The following is a 26,307-nucleotide window of genomic DNA, read 5'->3' as shown; positions in this document are numbered from 1 at the left end:
GTGACAGGGTGGCTTTAAGGGGACTTCCGCTCTCATCTGAAAGCAACATGAGTATACAGTGTCACATTGACAACAAGGCGAGAGAATGAAAATAGAAAAAAACATGTGGCTGTCCATTTCCTGTGAAAAGCTTTTGTCTGCTGATGCTGAGAGTAAGAACTAGGAAGAGAAACTCAATGTTCGCTGTTCAGTCAAGTCACCAGTAGTACAGAGGAGATTTCTCATTCTCTTCCAAGGTCTCTTTCGAGTTTCATTTTTTTAACGGTTTGTTCCATGAGCATATGAGGCCATGAAGCGAGCAACGAAGGGGAAAGGCCAGGAGAGTGTGGGCAGCTCTCTGCTTAGTCCACAGGAGAATGAGAGGCTGGAGCAACTGCTGGGCAAGAGGTGTGTGGTAAGTAATATCAAACTGTTTGGCAATATCTGAAGAAAAGATCTACTGACCAGAACGTTTTACTTCTCTTTTTGAGAAGCTTCATTTATCTCATGTATGAAGTGGAACATTTTCACTTTGACCATGTGTTAGAAAAAAAATACCAAATTCTGTAACTTAATTTAGAAAAGCATTGTAACTTAATGGTGTGACTTTTAAAGTGTACAAATGTTTGTGTTTTAAATGGAAAAAGAATGCAAAACCCTACAGAAAAGTGACCTTATGCTGTGAAAAATTTTTAACAGCAAAAATTGTAAAATGTTAAACAGCACATTTAATGCAAAACAGTGCAACATTTATTAAAATCAGCATTATTTAGACAATGCATGTATTGTAACAGTACTCTTAATGTTTTTTAAAGTGTGAAATATCAGTACAGTGATATTTTCAGTCCCCGCGTGACACGTTACAAATGAAATTTTCTTCATCTCAAATTCAAATTGTATTTTCTTTACATTTTCTTTAAATATTTCAATATTTCTGTATTTCTTTTTATGTACCAGTGTTTCACCTATTATTTGAATTTTGCTCTTCATTTCATTGTGTTTTAGGGTTAACGGAAATGCCTGGAAAATTAATGGATAATGTCCTGTACACACACATAGTTGAAAATTAGCACTAGCTATAATCTCTATATGCTGCACATCAGTTACAGGCTTTGTATTGTAACTATGTTTGCTTGTATGGTCCCTGTTAAATAAACTTTAAATAAATAAATACATCCATGCATTTATTTATTTGCCTATCTAATCACAGTCACATAGGTCATAATGCACATCAAAGAAAGCTGTTGATGAACCAGTAAATCCAAAAATCTTTCTCATTTCTGTACTGGGTGGTTTATTTCTGCTTCCTCCAATCATTCTATTATGACACAGTCAGGACTAGATCCTGTTGTTGCCGGCTATATTCTTTATACTAACATTCGTATTCATGCAGAAGCATTTATCTAATGGTTGTACATACATACAAATATGCACCGATTATGAAATTGTATTGCTTAATTTTCAGAAATGTAAGTAGTACATGCTCATCAAAAAAAAAAAATATATAAATAAACAAACAAAAAAGTATGTATATTTATAATTATTATTAATAAAAAATATTGATGGACATTAACACAGATTCTTTTTAACATGGTTGCCTTTCTCTGACAGATCAGACCCTACAGTGCTACAACTGCCATTTTGTGGGTACATTTTTGGTGTTGCTTGAATGCACAGTGAAAACTTTTGTGATTAAAAGGAAGAGAAGGTGTGAAATTAGCCCTCATTGCAGCTTGAACTGTGATCACTGAGGGGGGGTTTGACAGGGGAAGTTGCTTAAAGACATTTCCTGCCACAGAATAAGGCTTTTAAAGAGCTATTGTATAATATAGACCTGCCATCTTTAGGTACAGGTTTTGGACACTGGGTGTAGTTTGCTTGGGGTGTTCATTAGTGAACATAATTCACATGCAATCATGCACGTGAGGGAAGTGTGGCACTAATGACATCCTTTTTCTGGTTTTGTCTGCAGTCTCTGTCCTCAGCGGTGGTGCAGTTACTTATGGCTCTTCCGAGTGAGCCGAACCGCTGGACACCACAGCAGTCTGGAGTCGTTTGTTTCGTCAAAGACAGTCCTCTGCGCTCCTTTTTCATCCGTCTCTATGACATCAAGGTTCTTAACGCTCTTGTTGCTAAACACGGTGAAAACCGCAGGCCCTCAATAAATGCATTAGCTCTGACATTTCTAGATTTTACAGATCATTATAATAAGCATCACATTTTCATGTGCATGAATTAACATCTCAACAAACTATCTAAAAAATATATATGTAATAAAATAAAATGAATACGCATTTACCCATTTAGTTCCACAAATTGTTTGACCTGCTTTTATTTGGGAGAAAACTGAGATGATCTCAGACCTGTTTCTTCCCTCCAGGCAGGGAATCTGGTGTGGGAACAGGAAATCTATAATCAACTGATGTACCAAAGGACCAGGCCTTTTTTTCACACTTTCCCTGGAGACGTAAGTATTTACCTGCTGAATGTAAAGCAGTTCATTGCAGCCTCACTGCTATTCTTACAATTGATTTTAACATTTGTATGCAGATTGACATAGCAATAAGAAAAAAAAATTGAATCAGGGAAGTTTTTTATTTCTCTTTCCTGTAAAGTTATCTTAGCGCATCATTACTTCCTCATATTAATGTCTACAACAGAACTATCTGCTGTTGCATTTAGACAAGCAAAAGAAGCTAAAGTTACCCACAGTATTTGCATGCAGTTGTTGCTGATGAAACTCTAACTGGCCATAAAACTATAACACAATGTATTGTCAGACACACTGTAACTCTAACTCTATTTTGAAAACTGATTGAACTATCTAATGTAGTAAACAAAACACAGTCACATTTTATAAGTAAAGAAGCTGGAAGGAATACCCAGCATCCTTTGCATTTGAATACTTCTTATTTGCATATCCTCGTTTGTTCTTCTCGCTTTCTTTCCTTTTGTCTTAGCTGCACCACTGCCCCCCCCCCCCCCCCAAAAAAAAAAACATTAATTAAGATTATTATAACAAATGTTAAGGGGAAGGAGAATTTACATGTGTCAGGTTTTTCGACAAGAAATACTTCTGCAAAGGATGCAGCTTTCTTATAGCAGCTTCCTCAATCCTCATTCTCACCTCCTCACAGTGCGATTAGAGATTTGAGATATCCTTTAAGGTGGCTAACCTAGATCGGTTTCTGGGTCAAGGGCTCAAGGACGGAGGAGCGAGGAAACGTGGAAGCATCAGTTAGAATATTGAGAAGCAACCTTGGTCAAAGCACAGTGGCTTATCAGGATGTGTACATTTGTTACTGTTATTTTGTACTGATACATTTTTTTACCGTTTTTGGTGACGTTTTATTTGGAAACAATTGTTTAATTATGTTGATAGCTGTTCCTTTTGATATGTTTTATTATTCTTTTTTTTTTTACATCTTAAAATCTAAGTTAAAGTTTTTAAAGGCTCTGCCATATTTTGGCTTATATCTAATACTAATGTTTATCCACAAATTATGACAAAATTTTGATTTAACATTCATTTTCAACGTATGTTAAGGCTACTTTCCAAAAGTTGGCTAGCTTAATGATAAGAATGTTATCGTAATGTTCAAACAATCATCAGCTTTAATGTACGCTTCTGGCAGTGTAATTTAACCCTATATTATCTAATAGTTAACTATGCTTTCTTGTTTACTTTAATCAGGCATCTTTATAATAATAATAAAAAATTGTTTTGCATCTCTCCTCAGGAGTGTCAAGTGGGGTTGAACTTTGCAGATGTAGCAGAGGCCGACAGTTTCTTTGCCGTGGTGGAGGAGAAGATCAGCCAGAGAAATAATCGTTTTGGTATCCAATAATTGTGTATTAATTTCTTTGAACCATTTCTTTCAATTTCATGAATCTGATAATGAAGATGGATCTACTGTAATTAGGCATCTCACTTAAAATGTTTTGTTTTCCTCTAATAACATAAAGATAAACAGCAGAAAAAAGGACAAGAACATAGAGGTAATGTAATTTCTCAAAAATCCTTTTTGTTTATTTATTTAGAAGGGTAGGTTATTTGAATAAAGTGCAAGTCAAATATATTTCTATTATATTCTTAGATCATGGGGCTTTGCCACCACTTCCTCCACCAAATGGTAAGTAAATCGCTTTTTACAATAATATTTTGCTTGTCTTATGAGAAACTAAAAGTATTTGTATTTTAAAAGTTATGTTTTTAATAGACCTTTCACGTCTTAATAAAGATGCTCACTAGCCTTTACTTTATTTGAAAAGACACGGCAGTTTAATCTATTTCTTGTGCTGCAGTTGTTTTTATTGCTTCCATTTTTACTAAATTGAAATAGTGTTCATATGGTTACTGTAAAAAGAAAAAAGAAAATAAAGGGTTATTATTGTCCCTCCACCAAACATCCTGCGCTTTCTCTGCCTCTCATGTAAACTACAAGCATTGAATGTTCTGAAAACAATACATATTTAACTCTATATGTTCAGTGATGTAAAACGGCATGAAGTGTACACAAATAATAATCAAAGAACACTATTATTGCATCTTCAATCACAGACTCTGGTACTCCTACCTCTTCCTCCATGCTTCCACTGGCACTAAGTAATAGCCAGAACCAACCTACCCCTTCCAAATCAAAGAAAGACAAGAAAGAGAAAGACAAGAAAAATAAGAAGAAAGGATTTAAACTGCTGAAAGGGGCTATTGGAGCACCCAGTGGATTCACGTGAGTGAATAAGTAGACTCACTTTTACCAAGAGAAATGTCTTCTGAAGAGGTTTTTGTTTGCTTACTTTTTGTGTGTGTGTGTGTGTGTGTGTCATGATTTCAGGCATGTAAGTCACCTTGGCATGGGTTCCAACAATTTGGACCCGGAACTGATGAAAGTTCTGTCCTGTGCTGGGATCAGTGAAGCAGATATGAACGATTCAGAAACCTCTCAGCTCATCTATGAGGTCATTGAGCGTTCAGGTGGAATTGAGGCCGTTAAAAAGGCTGTGAACCAGCAGGGTAAGTCCCGGTGATATACAAAGTTAAAATGTTAGATTTGTTTCATGTTAAATCTATTGTTTATTTTTCTTTTAGAGCCTAATCGCCCTCCTGTTCCCAGTGGACATCGGGGTTCTCTTCCCCAAGTGCCGTCTGGGTCCTCCTCAACGCCGCCGCCTGTCCCTCAAGGTCGAATGGGGCCTCTACCTCCTGTCCCCGGTCAGTCCTCTGGTCCACCTTCTCATCGAGGTTCCCTTCCACCAACACCCCAAAGAGCGGCTGCATCACCACAAACCCCTGAGGGCCGCAGCGGTCCACTGCCGGCCCGTTCTTCATCATTAGGACCCCTGCCACCAGTGCCTGCCGGAGGGCGTACTGGGCCATTGCCTCAACCTCCAGGATCCCGCAGTGGACCCTTACCACCTCCACCTGGAGGTCGGAGTGGAAGTCTGCCCACACCACCACTTCCAGGAGAACGTAGGGAGTCTTTAACACCCGCTCCAGGAAAGAGACCTGGACCACAAATGACCGAAAGACGAGGTAGCTTTCTGCCGCCCCAACCTGCCGAGGCAGGCCCACCTCCACTACCACCAGGTGTGAGGAGCTCACCCTTACCCCCGCCTCCAAGAGACAATAGTGATTTTTTGCCACCTCCACCGCAATCTGATACGCTATTACCTCCTCCCCCGTCTGATTTCTTCCCTCCTCCACCCTGTGACTCGTTTCTTCCTCCTCCACCTGAAGACTTTAATTCTCTGCCTCCACCTCATTCTTTTGACTCCAACTTTCCTCCACGAAGCAATTCCTCTGGGTTTGACCCTCCGGCCCCTCCGATGTCAGCCAAACCCAGTGCAGGTGGACCTCCCCCGCCACCTCCTCCTCCTCCTCCAGCTCCCGTTGCTGCTCCTCCTCCATTGAACTTTGGAAACAACCCCTCATCTCCAAGTGGTCCACCACCTCCAGCATCCAGCAGTGGGGAAGGGGGTAGAGGGGCATTACTTTCCCAGATTCAATCAGGGATGAAGCTCAAGAAAGTGAGTATCTAAACCACCAAAGTTAATAATTAACCATTTAATTGATCCAAAATGACAGTAAAGGCTTTTATAATGTCACAAAAGTTTCTATTTAAATGCTGTTCTTTTTTTTCTATTCATTAAAGAATTGTGAACATTTTTTGCACAACTGTTTTCAACATTGATTACAATAAGAAATGTTTCTCGGGACGGCAGGGATGCATGCTACAAATTTAGCTTTGCCGTCATAGAAATAAATTACATTTTAAAATACATTATAACAGAAAGATGTTATCTGAATTTGTAATACTATTTCGCGATCATTGCAGATTTTTCCGTATTTGTGATAAAAAATAAATGCAGTCTAATATTTTGTTGAAAAGATGAGGTCATTATCATTATCACCCACACACAAGATCTAGGCACGGATAAGGTTCCCATAATGTTAGCTTCTCGTTATGCTTGAAGTATTACACTTTATACAAAATATATAAAGTAATGTCTTTTGCCCAGGTGAGCGCCAACCCAGAACCACCTCCGCCTGCCCTGGATACAGGAGAGGGAATAGTTGGAGCTCTCATGATGGTGATGCAGAAGAGGAGTAAAGTCATCCATTCATCTGGTAACCACCCAATCATTTTTTTTTTGTCATTTATTATAGTAATTACGAAAGGGAAAATGTAGTACCTTTATATTAATATTTACACAATTTATTTTGTAATTAATGCTCAGACAATAAGTTGGTCTGCTGGTATCTTCCATAACTATTAACCTTTAACCCCATGCCTTATCTACCATATCTTGTAGAAGAGGATGATGAATTTGATGACGACGAGGAGGACGATGAAGAGTGGGATTAATCCTGGTGTAACTGAAATACTTTAAATATATGTACCTAGGCAGTTTTAGATGTTTTGGAAGGGAGATGTACTGATGTTCTGGCCAACTCAGAAAAATGTGGATAAACGGCCAATATGAAAATTCTATTCCTAAACATATTAAATCAATTACACAGAAATAATTTGTTTAAAATGCTACGGGTGATTTTAGGTGCCACAACATTTTATTATACAGGATGAAAAATGGATTTTCTTTTTGAGATTTGCTAAATATTACATTTATAGATTACATTTATTAAATTATAGTATTTTTGTTTACCTGAGCATCCAGTGATATCAAAGGTAATTAAAAGGTCATCTAATTTAAAAAATAAAGTAAAATATTGTACCCATATATCATGCATATGTTCTCTTTCTAGTCTCAAAGGTTCTCAGTCTTTATGTGTTTATCAGTTGATGTAGATTCTATAACTGATATAATGTGGATCTGTACTGAATCTATTTGCAATATGTAAATATACTCCCATGTGAACTGAAAATGTAATCTATGGCTCACAAATTATTTATTATTTCTTTCCATACAAGGTATCTAAGAGCAAGACACAACATTGTAATTTACAACCACACTATTCTAACTATATTACAAAAAAAAAAAAAAGAGAGACAATTTTTGTGAAATATTTCCAGTGTTAGATATTATCGGAGTGAACTCATATGACGTTTGTATTTGCTAAAACGGTGATTGCTCAACCAGGCACAAAGTGTGAACTGAAATGAACAACATAAAAGTGTCAGTGTCAGTCATTTTGAATATTTTAAATAAATAAGACAACATATCGAATTTCTCAATCATGCAAAAATGCCCTCCACCCTTATTCAGTATCCTCTGACAACAAAGATCATCCCATACAAACAAAACTATACAACTTCAAATAAATATATATTACAAATGGTGAGAAACAGTCACAGATATGAAGACGAACGAGTTCTTGCAAATGTTTGGCACCATTATTAACACAGTTATTAGAATCCATACATATATTACTAATAAACATATATACATACATTTCTTACAATTTCATAATCCAGGTGGAACATTAGACATGGCACTGGCCCAGTGACTGGTGAGTTAACAAAGGGTCTTCCTGATGACAGGATAGTGGAACGTTTCAAAGCTTGAGGTAATATCCTCTTTAAAGGTGCTTTATGGTTCGGATGATTTTTTGATTTTAGTTAAAGCCAGTATGTAAATCCTGGAGGTCATTTATAGCTTAATTTGTGAGATTAGTAAAAGCTTATACCGGTTTATAATACTGAAATTCAGTCAAATCATTGTGGCAAATGGACATGTTAAGTCCTACATCAACAACAACAACAAAAAAAGATTTTTAAACACAGTAAAAATCTCTAAAAAGCCATTTCCAAATATTTGGATTAATTAATTTTACATGAATATTAATAACATTAATTTATACAACTGGTTAACTTCTGAACACTGTAATTTAATTCATTTTTAGATGTCAAAAATACTTTGGAATACTGTACAAATGTAATCATAATTAATTGTTTAAAAGTTTCCAAATACTTTTTGGGGGGAAATGAATACATTTAGATTTTTAAGAATCAAAACTCTATTTTTATTCACTGTGAACACTGTAAAAAGTGTCTAAATGGTCCAAAAGTGTCCACATACTTTTTGGCGCCACTGCATATGAACTAACCTATGCAAGTCCACAAACCGCTCGGAGCGAGGTGACTCTTTTCTTGTCCTCCTCACTCCTCACTAGCCTTCAGTGCATCTGTGTGTCTGCGATTTGTACGTTTGGGGAGGTCAGCCTGTGAGTTTCCCCCGGCCGTCAGCTGCTCCCAGTAGGACTTGCAGTACTGCTGAATCAGACGCATTTCAGGCTCCAGCAGGAGCTCTGGGGTCAGAGGTGCAGGGTCCTGTTGATGGTCTTTGTGATGTCTCCTTGATGCCTCTTCCTCCTCATCGGGGGTGGTGAGGGCTACAGCGATGTCCCGGTCCAGGATGCGCAAAGAGACACGAGCCAGCGTATGTTTGAAGTTATTTTCTGTGGCCAGGCAATGGTACAGACCCGCGTCTGATTTGGTGAGTGTTTTCAAAAGGACCCCCTGAGGAGTCTTAAGGACCTCACCGTCTCGATTCAACTGTCAACAAAAACATTTTTAAATGTTTCTGAAAAACTTCTCATGCTGAACAAGGTTGCATATATCCGACTAAAAATAAACAGTGATATTTTGACATTTTATTAGATATTAAAGTAACTTCTCTTTTAGAAATAATTTCTAATATGATGATTTGATGCCCTTTATTATTGTTGAAAACTGTTATGCTGCTTAATATTTTTGTAGAAACTGCATTTATTTAAACTAGAAATCTTAATTTGTTTAATGTTACTTTTTCTTAATTTATTGTGTCTTAATGTTGCTGTATAAAATGTTTCATTTCTTTAAACTATGCATATTAACCACCAAAATAAAAATCTTGTTATGTAATGTTATATTTGGCTGGTTAGTTGGTTGGTTTGAGATCAAGGTAAAGAATCCAATCATACCACTTTTCTTCTTCCATCTTTCTGGTAGAGCCATTTGATAGTGGCTTGAGGAGAGCGCGGCACACACTCCAGAAATGTGCTGCTACCCTCCACACCGAACTGAACTTTCTCCTGCAGTCTCCTCTCTACTGGTAAATACAGAAAGATATTACAGTCATATTATACAAATACATCAGACAACCCTCATTATAATCTTGCAGACTATTTATTGATGACTCTTTGTTTTTGTTACCTTTAGCGTTGTAGCCTCGGCACTGACGCAAAGGGTCACCATGTTTAACATCCTGCCTCCTGCTCCTCCTATATGAAATAATACAAGATCAAATCAAACGCCACATCATTTCCTCATCATTCACTCTCATCTTGATTCAGCTGTGAGGAGACTAAATATAAATAAGTACAATTTTAAAGGGGTCATATAATGTGATTTCTATTTTTCTCTATTTGAAAAATAATGTGTTTTCTGAGCATTAAAGCATGTCAACATATCCTGTTACATCAAATCCACAAAATAATGATCTTTAAAAAAAATCATCATATGACCCATTTAAAGATTGGTTTTTCAGACCTTTTGGTGGCTTGTGTAAAGGCAGAGCAGTTTTCCCCATCCCAAGCGCAGTAGGGGTCTCTGGCCAGGCAGCAGTCTGAACAGGCCTTTCCATATACTCCACAACGGTGCAAGGACATCTGGGTAAGACCTGCTTCTGAAGATGCGTACAGTTGTTGCTGCAAAAAAAAAAACTAAAATTATAAATATATATAAAATAACATTTCTGTACATTTCTAACAATTAGAGGCTATTAAAATGTGTTTTATTATATCTTACCCTTTTGGCTGATATGTACATTGTTTTGACAGGAGCAGGCGTCTATAAATAAGGAATAGAATAGCATATTATATTTAAAAAAATGTATTACACACACACACACACACAAATGTCATTATTTCTTTTTAGTATGACATTAAAATACTTGTCTGAAGGAGGTCTGAAAAATACTTGTAAAATTTATTTACCTTGAAAACTTCCACTTCCTCTAAAGTGAGCTCTTCCATTGTGGTGGGATCCTTGGGCAGGACTATAACTTTTTGGACAGTACCACGATCTGTGAGGTGAGGGAAAAGTGATACACTGTCTGCACAATATGTTTACCAAAATCTGCAACTTACATTACAGATGATCAGAAAATGTAAAAAAAAAAATCTATGGTGGGGACTTGGTTCTGTGCAACGGTTGTTGATTGGGTTTTGGTCGTTGCGTTTAAAAGTGGAGGCAGATACATGTGAGCTCGCAGGGCTGAGTTTAAATAAAAAAAAAAAATTCCAGCATATTATGACATTTTAATTTAACATTATGAGGTCAAAAATGATTGAAAAAATGTACATATTCCTGGATGAGTTGTTCACAACAAGATCTATAATATGCATTTACAAAAAAGATATGGGGAATTTTCATTTCATGCTTACTTTAACAACTAAACTATACCACACCAAGTTAACATATTCCCTTATCTTGACAAATATCTGCATTCAGAAGATGCAAGCTCACCTGTTCCCAGGAAGAGAACCTCATATCGGCCATCCACAGCATCCACCTGATCCACTGCAATAGTAGTAAAGCGATAGTCTACACCAGAGCGCACCACCAGAGGACGCTTGTGAATGGGATACACGGGGTGATACATGAGAGGATGAGCACGAATGAAGTTCACCGCATCCTCTGAGAACTCTTTTGTGGACTGAAGGCCTGGTGTGAATGTGCCTCCTGGACACTGATGTGGGACATGGAGGAAAAGCCAGTCAGAAAAAATGTACATGCTTCTGGGTTTGCTTGTCTTAAAAATATCTTTATAGCCATAAAATATATCATAGACACTCTAAGAATGTAAGAAACACAAATGGATATGCAATAACAAATACTGTGGGTGAAATTGTAATTTTTTTCATAAAGCTTAATAGAGAAACTGAGTGAAACTCACTGTTCCCGGACGAGGATAGGGTATCTTCCCTGTATAAGTAGTCCATTGGTAGTTGTGTCCGTGTTTATGGGCAAAAGGGCCATTAAAGACATTTCGGATGTCAGCCATTGAGTAGACACAGACGGCTGAGCCTTTAAACACAGAACTAAGAGACAAGAAAAATATCACAAATTCAGAAACAATTAAATGATTTCCAAAGTGAAATTAAAGCACAAAAAGAGGAGTATGAAAAGGCAGAAATTGCTATAATTTGACATTTTGTGTTGATCTGCAGAAAATATGTACCCAGAAGTTGAGAAGACACCATATACCACCGGGTTTCGTTCATCCTGGGTGGGTTGGATAAACACGTCCCCTGGAGCAGACGAGAAGGTATAATATGAAATAAAATAATATGGAAGTCAATGGAAACAATCAACTGTTTGATTACAAACAATCTTCAAAATATCTTCTTTTATGTTCAACATAAGAAGGCAACTCATTCAGGCTTGGAATGACATGAGGGTGAGTAAATGACAGAATTTGTATTTTTGGGTGAACTATCCCTTTAAGTATGCATCACTTAAAATACAACAGTATTTGCTATATCTGAAATACTTGGCAGATTTAACACTGCTGCAATGAAATAAACTTGGGAAGAAAAAAAAAAACAACACTCACTCAGTTCTTCAAAGAAGGTTTCCACCCCATCATCGCCCATCACAGAGCACACCAGCCTGGCCTTCAAAAACGTTGTCCATTTGTTCACAAGTAACTTCTGTCCGCCCTCATCATTCTGTAATAAAATGAACAGTTGTTTATTGACTGGCTGAGCTGTGAACGTTCAGTTTCTGGTTACAAGAAGCAAGATCTTGCTCACCAGGCAAACACGGCCCACTCTGGCCAGCGCACTTGGACTCGCTCCAGCCCCCGAGTCCAGACTCTTCTCACGGAAGAAGAAATAGAGTTTATCGTCATTCTTCTCTGAGCTGTCAGGAATCTGTTTCATGTGAACAAATACAGGTTCTAGGAAATAAACAGAGTGTGCCTGTAATGTCCATACAAATATTTAAGGGGAACATAAACAGCTGAGCAAATATTTATTGTCAATCTAATTAAATTGTATGAACAGCCAAGTTATTTACCATTCAGCCACTTAGAGTCATACTGCTCTGATCTCACAGCTGGCCGGCTCCCCATGGTCCTGAAGACACCTGGATCAGTGCTCATGAAGTCCACCGGCACTCCAGCATACAGGTTCCCATCTAGATGGAGGAGAGGTGAGGAAAAGATGAATGCCGCTGTCGCCTTTGGCTTGCTTAGATGGCGACGCTTGACTTATTGCACACACTATTGAAAGAGAGCTGAACTGGATGACATAACTGAATCAACAATGTACTGACTTGTTATTGTCTTCTTGCATTATTGACAAACTATTTTCTAGGGGTGCGCAATAAATATTGTATGATAATTAATGCGCATCTCATCAGTAAAGCCGGTTCTCTAATCAGCTGTAAATTCCATCAGGTGCGTGATTTCACATTGAGCAGCTGTTACTTCACAGAGCCATTGTTAATTGAGAAGATGCGCAAATAAACAATGATAATGAACGTGGATTTGCGCAGCAAAATGGTTTCTAATGGTTTCTTACTAATCAGGGCTGCAACATTCTCCTGGTTTGGATCGTAGGAGCATTTTCCCTTTCCAGAGTCCACATATCCAGGAACCAGTCTGAAGAGATAGTCCTGTGGACATCAGAGCAGGGAAAGCATTGGTTGGGTTACTGCTGGTTGTGTCTACATACGAGTATAAAGAGTATGTTTGTGTTTGTGTTGGTGTGCGTGTACCTCAGCTCTCCAGCCCCTGTTGATGAAGGTGCAGATGGGTTTATAAGCTCCTGTGCCACAGGTGTACAGGTGAGTCCTGTTCCATGGCTCAATCAGACGCACAAAGTTAGCACACTCTCCCTGAAAACACACACACAGACAAACACAAACAAACCACTGTTAAAAAAAAAAAAGGTAAGGCATGTTAAATCTAAGTCATAACCATGGTTAAATGATTCTACTCGTGCTCTCTAACAGGTCTGTAGGCACACGGAGCACAAATGGAAGAAGAAGGACAAGCTTCAAGTTTCTTATGATATTTTTAGGGCTTCGCTGTCAAAATATTAGATAATGGTCAAATGAGCGAGGGGCAACAATTTTTCTGATATTATTGAAAAAAAATAGTTGCAACCCCAGAGTTTTACTTAATACCTTGAACTCCGCCATTAATCCTCTCTCTGGAAACATGTGAAAACTTTCATAATCACTTTATTGAGAAGATTGCCAATACTAGATCTTCTATTCAGTTACCTGATTATAATCCATCGGTCTCAACTGTTTCATGCTCTGCTCTTTTTTTAATCAGTTTGAACCTGTTTCTCTCACAATTTTAGTGTCTACTAACAGTCCTCAAGTCATTATTCCTACACGCATTTTTAAACAGGTTTTTAATGTTACTGGCCCAAGGATTTTGGCTATAATAAATTGTTCCCCGTCTATGGGCAATGTACCATCTTCTTTTAAACATGCTATAGTGCAGCCTGTTTTGAAAAAAATCGAATTTGGACCCTACAGAGCTTTCTCATTTCAGACCAATTTAAAAACTACCTTTCCTCTCAAAAGTTCTGGAGAAGGTAGTTTTTATCCAATTACAGACCTTTTTGATGAGAAATTCAGTGTTTGAAGTTTTACAGTCAGATTTTAGAGCACAACACAGTACTGAATCAGCGCTTTTAAAAGTATATAATGATATTTTATTGAGCGTTGACTCTGGAGCCTCAGCAATTTTGTTATTATTAGATATTAGTGCGGCATTTGATACCATAGATCATAATATCTTGGTTTCTCGTCTGGAGCATTATGTTGGCTTTCGAGGAGTTGCCCTTCAGTGGGTTAAGTCTTACTTATGTTACAGAAGCTTTGCAGTTGATCTGGGTGAGTTTTTCTCAACTCCAGCTCCACTAACTTTGGTGGGGTTCCTCAAGGGTCTATTCTCACTCCTCTCTTGTTCTCATTATATATGCTTCCTTTGGGATCTATTCTCAAGAGACATAGTGTCTACTTTCATTGCTATGCTGACGCAAATTTATCTGCCACTGCAACAAAAAAATTTGCCCTTTCTGAATGCCATAAAAAGCTGGATGTCCCTACATTTTTTAAAACTTGATGATAAAAAAACAGAGATCATCATGTTCGGGCCATCCGATAATTTTGTGCCTCCTAACCTCAGTCTTGATCCATTGGCCCCATATAATAAGTTGTGAGGAATTTGGGTGTATAATTTGACAAAGCTTTTAAATTTGATAAACAAATAAATGCTGTTGTCAAATCCAGTTTTTTAAATCTGAGACTTTTGGCGAAAGTAAAGACTTTTCTTTCTATTAATGATCTTGAGAAAGTCATACATGCCTTCATTTTTTCACAGCTTGATTATTGTAACTCTCTTCATGTAGGAGTCAGTCAGACAGCACTGCTGCATTTGCAAGCAGTCCAGAACGCGGCCGCTAGACTACTGACAGGTACACGGAAGCATGAACATATTACACCAATTTTATTGTCACTTGAGTGCTTGCCGGTACATTAAAGAATTGAATACAAACTTTTATTATTTGTTTTTAAATCATTTAATGGCCTGGCTCCAACATACCCAGACCGAAACTTAGGGGTGATCAGGCTTTCTCAGTTGCTTCACCTAAACTGTGGAACATATTACCTCTGCATATCAGAATGGCTCCATCAATAGCTATTTTTAAATCTCACTTAAAATCTCATTTATTATCCCGTGCTTTTAACCTTGATTAAGTCCGGAGGCATGTCTTATTTTGAACTAGGACTAATTGTGTATGTATGTTATTTTTGTATTGTTTGTCTTTTGTATTATTGGTATTAGATTGAAGTCTGCTGTGCATCACTTTGGGCAAATGCTGTTGTATTCAATTGTGCTTTATAAATAAAATAAACAAACAAACAAAAACTGAGACAGGTCATATTGATTTACGTGAGACCAAGAGTCTCACATCTCATTTATTTATTCATTTAGTACTAATTAGAGTTGTGGTTGGTTAGATGAAAACAATTATGCAAACTTACATGCCTGCCTTTCCCAGTCATCTGACACTCTCCCTTTCTCTGGGCTGGAGCCGGCCAGTGGATCTACAAACATAAAACACCCACCACATTATGAGAAGAATTCAGGGACACTTCAATTCTTCTGGGGTCAGCGTTAGGGTGCTAATTGGTTCGTGTTGATTTGTTGTGAATGGATTCGATTCATTTGAATCATCACTTACAATGAGAGGCTCTTTGTTGATGTTTTGCATGTCGAGAGAGACCAGATATTCACGGCTGCCCAGGTACAACCGCCCCTGGTCTGGGTCAACATGCAAGATCCGGTAGTCACTGGTGTTGAAAGAGAAACTGAATGGCCTCGCTGTTCGAGTGTCCATAAGTTCTGATCAATGACAAAAGAAAAGCACAGGAAAAAAAATAAACTGCTAGATAAATATATATATACACACACACTAACAGTCAAAAGTTCATGTTTTTTACAGGAGTTTCTTATGCTCATCAAGGCTGCATTTATTTGAACAAAAATGCAGGAAAAATTTAATATTGTGATATATTATTATGATGTAAAATAAAGTTTCTCTATTTTAATATACATTAAAACAGTTGTGCTACTTTTATTTAAAAAAAAATTTCAGCATTCAGGAACAGGAAAAGAACAGAATCTATTTGAAATACAATTTTTGTAAAAATATAGATGTATTTACTGTCACACTGGTCAATTTATTGACCTTGCTGAATAATAATAGTCAATTAAAGTACATTAAAAGGTACAAAAGTTAGAAAAGTTAAAATGTAGAAAAGTTAGATCAATCTATTAGTAAAATAGAGTTTCATCTGTAGGGGGAGCTCTTTGCTCTTTACTCACGCATCTGCTCTCTGACTAACCTAACATGCTCTCAGTCTGTTGACATAGTTCTTCTGTGGGCATTTCCTTTTTCCAGATGAAATAATTAAAATAAAAATCTTGTAACAGCAGAGTTCTGGGCCGCTCGTCTTCAGCGAGCTCTTCTCCAAGGTGGAAGGAAGAGCTAAGAAGCGCAAGTTAGTTTCTCTTGGGAGTGAACTGCACTTAACACAGTTCATGAAACATTTCCTGAGTGCCAGCAAACAGAAAAACACTTCCACATGTGGGCCAAATATTCAGTCTTGAACTGTTTATTCAGACATTCTTGCAGGCTGTCACAGAACTTTAAAAAGAACACCAGGCCCTGATGCAAGAATTACAGTTAATGTTAATAATGTTTACAATAATTAATGTTACAGTTAATAAACCGACGTGTGTCGGTTATGAATTATGATCAGATGATTTCAGGCCTGCAAAAACATCAACATCTATTAATAGTATTAATTTTAATTCTGTCACTAACAAAAATCATGTGACACTGAGGACTGAAGTAATGGCTTCTAAAAAATGCTGCTTTGCCATCACAGGAATAAATTACATTTCTAAATATATTAAATTGTAATAATATAATATTCCACACTATTACTATTTTTACTGTATTTCTGATCAAATAAATGCAGTCTTGCTCAACATAAGAGTTAGCTCAGCCTACGCAGCACTTTGTTTCGGTTTTATCAAGCTGAAATGAATGCAAGAGTGGGTCAAAGAGCTGGAGTCATTTTCAGGGTGTCTGATGAGCTTTTAAGAGCTGAATATTTCAAGAACTGCACTACTGAGTGACAGGGTGAGTCTTTGAATGCAGCTTAATACAAGCTCACTGTAGCCTTATAAAATTGCTAAATATGTACTAAAACCTCAAATTACAAGCGGAAGACAGATTTGTCAGTGAGCTTTGACATCTTTCACTGGATGATCATCCGTATGGATGTATACACACCCATGGAAACATTTAGGCACAGGAAATGTGGGCATTTCAATGACGTTGTTAATGTTCTAAAAGTATCTAATATGTTTTGAATGTGTGTTTACATGATGCTCTAGAGTAGGTGCTAAAATAACTGCTAACAATCTGTTGGACAAGAAACTGGGTGGGCAGAAGGGAAAGATCGTATGTACAATCCTGTTCCCCTTTCTTCCTCTTTTTACCGTTCAGGAAAGAACACCGGACACAGCACCTCTGCCAAACCTGCAGTGGACCAAAGTGGACGCAGCACAGGGTTCATTACAGACGCTGGTACAAAGGTGAGGCTAGTGATTCAACATCCTGCAGGAAGTCTTTGTTGTGAGAAGAATTCAACTGGGACTTAACAATACACTAGTGCACTTTCAAACAGATATCAATCTCATATATAACAAAACAAAAAACATATATTATATAAAAAAACAAAAATGTCAAAATATATTTTATATTTAACTAATCTGAAATTTAAATTCAGAAACCTTTATTTACCAAAGTAAATACATTTATATTTCTACCAATATTAAACAATTAATATTTAAATTTTATATATATATATATATATATATATATATATATATATATTTTTTTTTTTTTTTTTTTTTTTTTTTTTTTTTTGAACGTTACTAATTTGCCACAATATATTTGAATTATGCTGAAAAAATATTTATTCAGCATGTCAATCTGAATAAATTTTTTACTTGATCAAAGTAAATTGCTTAATTATAAGAGGTAAGTTTACAACTGGGCTCATTAGGGCCATTGTAGTATATCACGTTCTTCTTTCACTCTTTTTGCCAGTTTCACACAGTATTCTCATAGTCTCTAGTTGTGTACACTTTCTAGAGCTACACAAAGACCTTCCCTCATTTGCAGGCGCCTCCGAAACAAAAACCATCCCAGTGATAAACAATGAACAATCCATCTCAGATAACAGAAAACAGTGAGACCAATGAGACAAGTGGATTTTTCTCTCTAGCTATTCTTGATGTGAAGGAGAGGATGGTGGTGAGGGTGAGAGAGGGCTTAATACTGGAAGGGGTGATCTTTCCTGACGGGGGTAAAATACATTGCAATTGAGGAAAAGGGTAGGGCAGAAATGGACTGGATCAGAGCCAAAAAGTTTCAGTGGAATTACAGGGACTGGTGATGAAAGACAAGACAAAGCTAACAATAACTAGCTAGAAATTACTGAAGGCATATAATTCAGCCAAGTCATCTCTTCAATTAGGTTTTATCAGGGCACAAGCAGGAGCAATATGAGCCCCGGGCAATGTGAAATATGAAACAAGAGGTGATTGATATTGGAAACAGCTTTTCTTTCTCATGAATCCTACTAACATCATTATGAATTTCCTTCAAGGCACTTTTAACCCATCTTGATTGGATTGTTTGTGAAAAACAGAGGGGTCACCTGAATTCTCTAAATCTCAAGCATCAGAATTGAGGCATCAAACATGGTTTACTGGAAAATAGAAGAACCTCTACTTATTAGTTTTGAAGCAATGAATGTTCTCTTACTGTCAGTTGTCCATAACCATCATCAGACCATTAAACATCCCACCTCAAAAAATAAGGGATGCATCGATATTAAAAATCTGGCTGATATAACAAAACTAAAATGTTTTAATAGTTTGCCTAAATTAAAAATGCAAATAATAAAAACAATTGTTTTACAAGTGCAAGTGATTTTAGACGACAAACAATATCATTTACAATATGAAAAGGTTACTTTGAACAATTATTTAATTATTAAATAATGGTCTGTTTCCAAGTGGAGGGCAATTTTCAAGCAGGTCTTGACCCGTTGCTCTTGTTCTTTGATTTTACACAGCAATTCTTCCAAGGAAAATTATTCCCAAAATATCCTTGTCATAATTTGCCAAATAACCTAAAAACAACTTCTAGAAATAATAAAATAATAACTGCAACAGAATATTTAAAGAGAGACCAACAAAGGTAGCTTTGGGTGTTAACTCAAGTCAAGTCAAGTCAGCTTTTAATGTAGGTCATAGTTATTGTATCCTAGCAAAGAATGAGGCCCCACACAAATAGCAAACTAAAATGGAGAAAATGCTCCTTCGGAAAAAAAAGCTGTTTACAGTCTGGTTGGTACAACATAAACAAGTTCAAAATTGTGCATATATTCTGGTGGCATGCTGTATTTTGATGTTCGCCATGTTTTTAACCTCTTACGTGATTCACAATTTTAATTCCTGTTTACATCAGGTATGTGTTAAGCAGCCAATATTTCAGCCTGCTTCAAAAATATAGTTAGAGAGCCTGTGTAAGGAGAAGATACCGGTGTATGTATTAGTTGCACTGATGTGTGTATGAAGAGAGAACAGAAGACCTCTGAACATATTTAGATTTACAATTACTCCTTGGTATTTAATTTTTTATTGTTGCCCTCCTATAGAATGTTTTATGGTGCAAAAAAAACTGAGAAAAGTTTCCATTTAATGGGAATTTCCAGTGACACCACATTGCATTATCTCATCTTAAAATCCAGGAAATTACTAATATTACTGAGCTCTTGAATTTTTTTTTAACAATAAACGACATACAGGATTCGGAGGTTCTCTGGAATATGCTCCATTGAGGACGCCCACCCAGATCCAGAACCTTCCCCACCTCAACCGCGCTATCAACATCCACCATTTGTTTTCAGCCAAGAACTACTTGGCACTGAAAAGTAAAACCATGCAAACACATGTCCGTATGCGTGTACATAATTAGCTATAATGTGGAAATAAAATTGCTCCTTACAAGCCAAATCTGACAAAACCTTCCTACATCCAAACACATTCTCAACAAAAAAAATGAAATAAAATATTGTTGTACTGTATATGCCATTTTGTGAAATAAATAGTGCGAGTAAAATATTCACACTCAAAATTCCAACAAGAAGTGCAAATGAAATACCCAGATGTTGCATTATTTAACTTAGAAGTGTGAAATGTTTAGTACTTAAAGGGTTGAAGCTTTAATTGCATAGTGAAGGGGAAGGGGCTATCAAGAGCATTTACCTGTCTAAATGTCATACTATAGACAGTGAAGTACTGTATATAGTGTATAGCATGTCATTTGGGACACAACTAAAATGTTTTCTTCAAGAGGAAGGGTGTGGGTTATGGTTAGTAAATAGCATTCTGTATATAGCTTTAACCATCAAAGTCTGGTATGTCCTCATTTAGACTATGTGTGTACATGTGTGTGTACATACAGGCATGTGGGTGTATGCAAAGGTGAATAAGAGAAGCTGAGTATTTGAGTATGCACAGACAGGAAATGAATAATGTTTGTGCTCACCTTTGAAAGCCAGGTGTACTCTAGGAGCGGAGCGATGTGTGCAGGCCACTTCAAACACAAACAAAGCCAATATCAACAGGAGGAGTCTCGTTTCCATTACTCTCATAGTTAGACCCATTCGCAAGCAACCTATAAAAAAACCACACAAAAGAAAGAAAATAAAGCAAGTTGGACATGTAGAGAGAAAAGCATGGGAGAGGCTAAATTTATCACTGATTTCGACAAAGGAAGAGGCTGAAATGACAAAAGGAAGAACAGACGAAGGACGAGAAGAGGAAAAAAATAGCTTGGAAATAAATGGGAGACGAAAAGGAGGAAGAGAGATGGAGACAGTTTGAATTAGACAGACAACAGAAGAAACAGAAAGCAAACACTGGTACTGTACTCAACTATGTTGTATATTTAGCCTTGAGTTTTAACAGCCAGACAAATCCCGGCCTGTCACACCTTCCTCTATTCAACTCCATGCAAAGACAGAGGTTTCAGGCCTGCATTAGAGGGTCGGCATTTATGCAACATGGTGTCAGTTTTATTTTAGGAAAAACAGGTGGCGTTAATCATCTTCATCCACTCGGTGCAACTGCACAGACTAATTTGAGAGTTAGCAGATTATCATATCGTAAGAGATGTGGTTTGTGACCGGTGTACGAGAGGTGGAACTCATGCATGAGTGGCATAATAATTACAGATAAACTTCTTTTTTTCCCTTCTTTTTAGAAATGTAATGTTAAATTTAAATAACATTTAAAACAAAAACTTTACTAATTTACTAAAAATAACCAATACTTCAATAAGATATTTGGACATTTTTTTACATCATGCTCTCAATAAAATAACTGTAATTAACTGGTGAATTCCCAATATTTAATGAATGAATTGCATATTTAACATGCTTTAGAATAACTGAATAGGTCACGCTACTGGGAAAAGGTGGGGAATCACTCCAAGCTGCCGCAAAGCCCCATCACGCTGCTCATTGTTATAACTTGGAAGAACTCGCTGGAGTACAGGGCTGTGACTGCTGCCTCTTTTAGATCAGTTTCCATCAGGTACTGATCCTGGGCTTCAGTATATGACATCACCAGCTGGCCAGTGATGTATGTGAGTGATGTCAGCACAGCAGGGATTCACATACTTGGGATTTGTATGTCCATATATTCTCTTCATTGGAAATGCACAATTAAATCGGCTTAAAACCCATGCCAACTTGCAGATTTTTTTGTAGCACTTAGAAATACTACATCTTTGCATATGTCACAGCTTCGTTCTAGGGCTGTTTGTCTGTTTTACTCTAAGGCAAATGTTTTGACACTAGGCAACTCGCTTAATTCTTTTCCACACACTCACGCGCACACATAAACAAACACCGGTCCAGGCTTTGCCAGCTGTCACTGGTTCAAATTCACATTCAAAGTGCATCTAGGGGCTTGTCCAGGAATGTACTACATGTCCAAACTGCAAGATGACATAGAGTGAGAACTGTAGATTGCATAGAAAAGTTGGTAAATGAGAGCAAAGAGTAAAAAAAAAAAAAGAAAAAAAACACTAGAGATAGTTGTCTCAGTCTGCATGTTCATGTAGATGTGTATCATTACTGTAGACATCAGACTGGGATCATAGCTGCTTTTTTAGTGTTAGAAAAGAGCAAAGAAGCATTGAAAAGCTGCAAATGCACATCTGTGATTTTTGGTACTCTTTTGAAAGACTATGAAAATCAACAAATAATTGATATCATATTTTCCAGCTCAAAGCATCCTCACTTTTGAACCTTATTTCAAAAATCCTCTTATGTTTTACCATGTTTCACTGGTTCTTGATGAAACTCATTCTTTATGCAAGATCAGATCTGTCTTATGTCTCCTCTCCCTTCACATGTTCAAAAGCACCAGTCACTCAGGTGTTCTTACATGTTGGTTCTGGCACTGGTTTGAGGGAAAAGAGTAGGAAGCACAGGCTCTCATTCACTCACACACACACACACACAAACACACATCACTTATACACCTAACCTAACAGGATAGACACATGCCGTAGATAGACGAACGGAGAGATTAGAGACAGACAGACAGACAGATAGAGCAAATGCATGTCTACATCACTCAAGTAAACAGTTAAGTGACATATTTGCTGTTTTAAATCTTGAGTGGAACTTCACAGGTGTAAGCTGTTATACTTTCTTGTTAGCATGCATTATGGATCAGTCGTCCTCCGCCGGAATGGCCAGCATATGAATTATGGATGTTCAAGCACAATCTATGACATCCATTAAATCCAACTCCAACGGGTCTGTTTTTTTCCCCTTTTTTTGTGACTGACAAAACGCTAGGTTGTTGTACCACTATTTTTAAAAGTCCAAATGCAAAGTGGTAAATACAAAAAGGGTATAAAACAGTCAAATATTTATAAACACATACAAACTGAAGCCTGATGTTGGAGTGCCACACTAGTACTTGACAATTATGAACAGATTTGATAGTCCGGAGTTTGCTAAAGTGGACAGGACAAATTTTGCACATTTTGCCTCTCATGTTAATTCTGACTTTTCAGTTGTAAGCTTTATATATTAATAGGAAACATAATTACAATTAAGATTTAATTCATTGTAAACTGATGATCTCTATGAAAATTCAATCTGCAAATAACATTATTTTATACAAAACTTCACGAACTGACATTCAAAGGATTTTGGTCTCTTTCTCCAAACTGTTCATATAATACAGAAATACAATAATACCTTCAACCACCACAGGAACACATGACAGTACCAGTTTAAAAAAAACAATTAGTCATCAAATTTTAAACACAAAAAATACAATTTTAAAAGGACATTTCAGTTCATAAAGCTGCTCTAACACAAAACATCTCTATAGTATAAACTTTTCAAGCATCCATACACAGATGAGATAAAAGGAAATTGACTGAACACACAAATAACTGTCTGGAAAATGTAGCCTACATACAGGATATATTTGATTTCTGCTTTAGATTCATCCTACAGTCATCCTCATATAGTGCATAAACCCTGTATGTAAGGTGACATTGGAGTGCCTGTAAAATATAAACATTTCTGCAGGTTTGCACAAATTTTCAGTTGTTGTACTGTCAACTAATAACAAAAAACAACATTCTCTCTCTCTTTTTATTTTAACCTCAACAGCAAATTCCCTGTCAACTAGGCTACCTGAGGTCAAAATCTCTTTTGTGACAAAATGAAGTTTAATATTGATTTCTCTATAATCTGAGAGAAGTAGCTTTATTCACCCGATTCTCTGGTCTTCTGTTTCAGTCGGTCTGTTGCTCCGTGTTTTTGGTGTCTCGATGCGCTCACTCTTTACCGTCTTCGTGAGCACAGCTCGTGCCTTACTGAAATTCTGATATCCGTCCAAAAACTTCTCATAAAAACATAAGAGCTGTTATAGCTCTAGCCTTTTGGATTCTCACTTTTGGGGCGTGTCAGTCAGTCCAAAAAAATGATCAGCGATAGAAGTTGCAGTTTGTGCACGTAATTCCTCAGGATACTTCCAATCTCTTATCTAGACAGTTGAGGAGATAACGGCAACAAAAGTCAAGATGTGTTTTGCAGTTTTCGTGAAAATATCTCCAGCGTTTGCCACTTTGAATACAAAACAGAAAGATGTGTTCGTTTTCTTGTCACGCAAGCTCCACGCTGCACGTCTCCGTGAGTTGAAAGTGTGCGCGGTGGCAGGTGTTTGGTTTATTTCGCCGGTGAAGTGTCACGGTCCAGCCCCTCAGCACTGCTCCCAGCGAACCGCCTTTAACCGTGAAGAGAGCAGGAAACTACTGAACATTTCCTCTGTTATTGGCCAGGGAAAAAACACAGTTTACTTAACAATCAGTGACGGGGCATGTTTTTACCATGGAATCTGCCATTAAAATCCCATGACGGTTTTAGGACAATTTAAGCAATAAAATATTAACCAAACTGAACTGAAACGACAAAACATGTAAAAGGCAACATATGATGATTGTATAATTAAATATGGTGGTTGAATAATCAATGAGAAAAGTTTTATGTTTTATGGTTTTATTAAATATAATTTTAACATTTTAGACAGGATTAATGGAAATGATTCAAATTTATTATTATTTAAAAAAAATTTGGTTGACAAAGGTTTCAGTTGCAAATTTGAGCAAACATGCTGAATTTTCATCATACCAATTGTGTTTACATTTTACAGTAGCGAATTCATATTTTCATTTAAGATAAAATACTACTATACAATACTTTTTAAAATTAAATAGGAAATATAATAAATGATAATATATTTTAATAATTACATATTCTAATTATTATATATTATATACATTTATAAAAACAACATGCAACATGGAGTGGTAAGAATTTTATATATATATATATATATATATATATATATATATATATATATATATATATATATATATATATATATATATATATATATAAATTCATACCTTTGTTCAAAAAGTTCAAAAACGGTTTAGCACATTGTACATGGTGTGAAATCTTTGTGGTCTATCCTGTCTGTCTGTCTCACCTCATTAGATGTGCACATCACTGTGCTGCAAATAGAGTGACAGACAGTTGACAAGCCGTTGTATTGAGAGACCCACTGTGGTGCATTTGTGGTGGATCTGTTTGTCCCGCCAGAAAGTGTCCTGAAATTCCCAAAGTTCTTTTGCATCCAGCTGCAAGACTCAAGACGACAGAGGTGAAACACAACAGAGGGGGTGGGTTGGGTGAAAGGACGCTCTCTCACACAAAAAGAATCTTGCGACATGGTATTTTGGACAAAAAAGGCCCTTGGTGTGTGTTCTTTCTAGGGCCTCCGTCACACTGGAACGCATTAGAATGCCAGTGCTTAGACTAAATGTACAAATGTTGTATATAGCCTTTATATATAATTCAAGAGTCGGTGGAATGGCGTGTATAACGTTTTACCGTTTCCTCTCCAGCTGATTAAAAAGATGCTCTGCTTTTCATGACATCACATAATGTGCCCTTTTCTTATACTTCTGCGGATGTGGAGGTGGTTTCTTGTCTTTCTCTCTCTTTGTGGGAGGCATCCTTTATTCTCCTCTGAGAGGAAATGACTCAAGTCAACTTCAGGTTTCCGTGTGATTTTCACCCACAATGCACTAAGCCCCACCAGCTCCACTATCATTCAGCCCCACATTCTCCCACGTCATGAGACACTTTACACAGTCCGTAGTTTTACGACCACAAGTACGTAAACCAGTGAATCAACTAAGAAGCTTAATTGTCTAACATATGAGGATATTAGGTTTAAACAGTGCAGTAAAACCTCAATTTGGTGAGAAAACACCATAATGATGAAACATGATGTGGCATATAACAAAGAAAGAACCAGTAAAAAAGGTCATGTTTTGAATTGTACGCACCCTGTTTTAAGTGAAAACACTTTCTTATATTTTAATTCACAAGTGACCTTTGTATCTTGCATGGGCATGCTGCTATGGCAACTTAAAAGTTGATGGCCTAATGTTACAGCTATATATTTCCCTTTGTTACTAACTTCGACAGACCTTTTGAGTGACCGTCTCATGTTTGTGAAAGCAGAGAATTTGAACTATATCCTTTGTGTGAAAGAGCACATGATTTATTCTCCTTTAAACCTTCATTGATTTGATACAATATGCAT

General features: G+C 36.9%; 2 protein-coding genes across 4 annotated transcripts; one reads left to right on the top strand and one right to left on the bottom strand.

The window, feature by feature from the left end:
• The first annotated feature begins 118 nt into the window (after window positions 1–118).
• Window positions 119–7,491, top strand: LOC128018629 (actin nucleation-promoting factor WAS). Of its 2 annotated transcripts, none has more exons than XM_052604246.1 (11): window positions 119–394; window positions 1,952–2,092; window positions 2,360–2,446; window positions 3,720–3,816; window positions 3,946–3,978; window positions 4,077–4,112; window positions 4,541–4,709; window positions 4,815–4,993; window positions 5,069–6,006; window positions 6,499–6,607; window positions 6,793–7,491. In XM_052604246.1, exons 1-11 carry the CDS (start codon window positions 290–292, stop codon window positions 6,843–6,845), a joined length of 1,947 nt encoding a protein of 648 aa, XP_052460206.1. In that variant the 5' UTR covers window positions 119–289; the 3' UTR covers window positions 6,846–7,491. The 2 variants fall into 2 exon arrangements, with proteins under 2 accessions (XP_052460206.1, XP_052460207.1); XM_052604247.1 differs by having other exon boundaries at window positions 227–387.
• On the bottom strand, window positions 7,371–24,457 carry LOC128018628 (semaphorin-3F). Of its 2 annotated transcripts, none has more exons than XM_052604244.1 (18): window positions 23,906–24,457; window positions 20,645–20,773; window positions 15,692–15,852; window positions 15,492–15,554; window positions 13,203–13,322; window positions 13,007–13,100; window positions 12,501–12,620; window positions 12,236–12,381; window positions 12,037–12,151; window positions 11,662–11,731; window positions 11,377–11,521; window positions 10,947–11,169; window positions 10,415–10,503; window positions 10,227–10,268; window positions 9,969–10,126; window positions 9,633–9,700; window positions 9,401–9,525; window positions 7,371–8,993 (listed from the first exon to the last, which is right to left on the bottom strand). In XM_052604244.1, exons 2-18 carry the CDS (start codon window positions 20,760–20,762, stop codon window positions 8,598–8,600), a joined length of 2,253 nt encoding a protein of 750 aa, XP_052460204.1. In that variant the 5' UTR covers window positions 20,763–20,773; window positions 23,906–24,457; the 3' UTR covers window positions 7,371–8,597. The 2 variants fall into 2 exon arrangements, with proteins under 2 accessions (XP_052460204.1, XP_052460203.1); XM_052604243.1 differs by having other exon boundaries at window positions 9,401–9,528; window positions 23,906–24,456.
• Window positions 24,458–26,307: the final 1,850 nt, after the last annotated feature.

This window comes from Carassius gibelio, chromosome A8 (genome assembly GCF_023724105.1).
Source record: "Carassius gibelio isolate Cgi1373 ecotype wild population from Czech Republic chromosome A8, carGib1.2-hapl.c, whole genome shotgun sequence".
In the NCBI taxonomy this organism is placed as follows: domain Eukaryota; kingdom Metazoa; phylum Chordata; class Actinopteri; order Cypriniformes; family Cyprinidae; genus Carassius; species Carassius gibelio.
Note: the sequence above shows the minus strand (reverse complement) of the source record. Positions and strands in the feature narration are given on the sequence as shown.

Coding starts and splice junctions, on each gene's coding strand:
- LOC128018629 (XM_052604246.1), top strand. CDS start 290: ATGAAGCGAGCAACGAAGGGGAAAGGCCAGGAGAGTGTGGGCAGCTCT. Junction 395..1,951: donor TGCTGGGCAAGAGGTGTGTG/GTAAGTAATATC, acceptor TTTTGTCTGCAG/TCTCTGTCCTCAGCGGTGGT. Junction 6,007..6,498: donor CAGGGATGAAGCTCAAGAAA/GTGAGTATCTAA, acceptor TCTTTTGCCCAG/GTGAGCGCCAACCCAGAACC.
- LOC128018628 (XM_052604243.1), bottom strand. CDS start 20,762: ATGGGTCTAACTATGAGAGTAATGGAAACGAGACTCCTCCTGTTGATA. Junction 11,522..11,661: donor GGTGTCTTCTCAACTTCTGG/GTACATATTTTC, acceptor CTTGTCTCTTAG/TTCTGTGTTTAAAGGCTCAG. Junction 10,127..10,226: donor TGTACATATCAGCCAAAAGG/GTAAGATATAAT, acceptor TTTTTTTTGCAG/CAACAACTGTACGCATCTTC.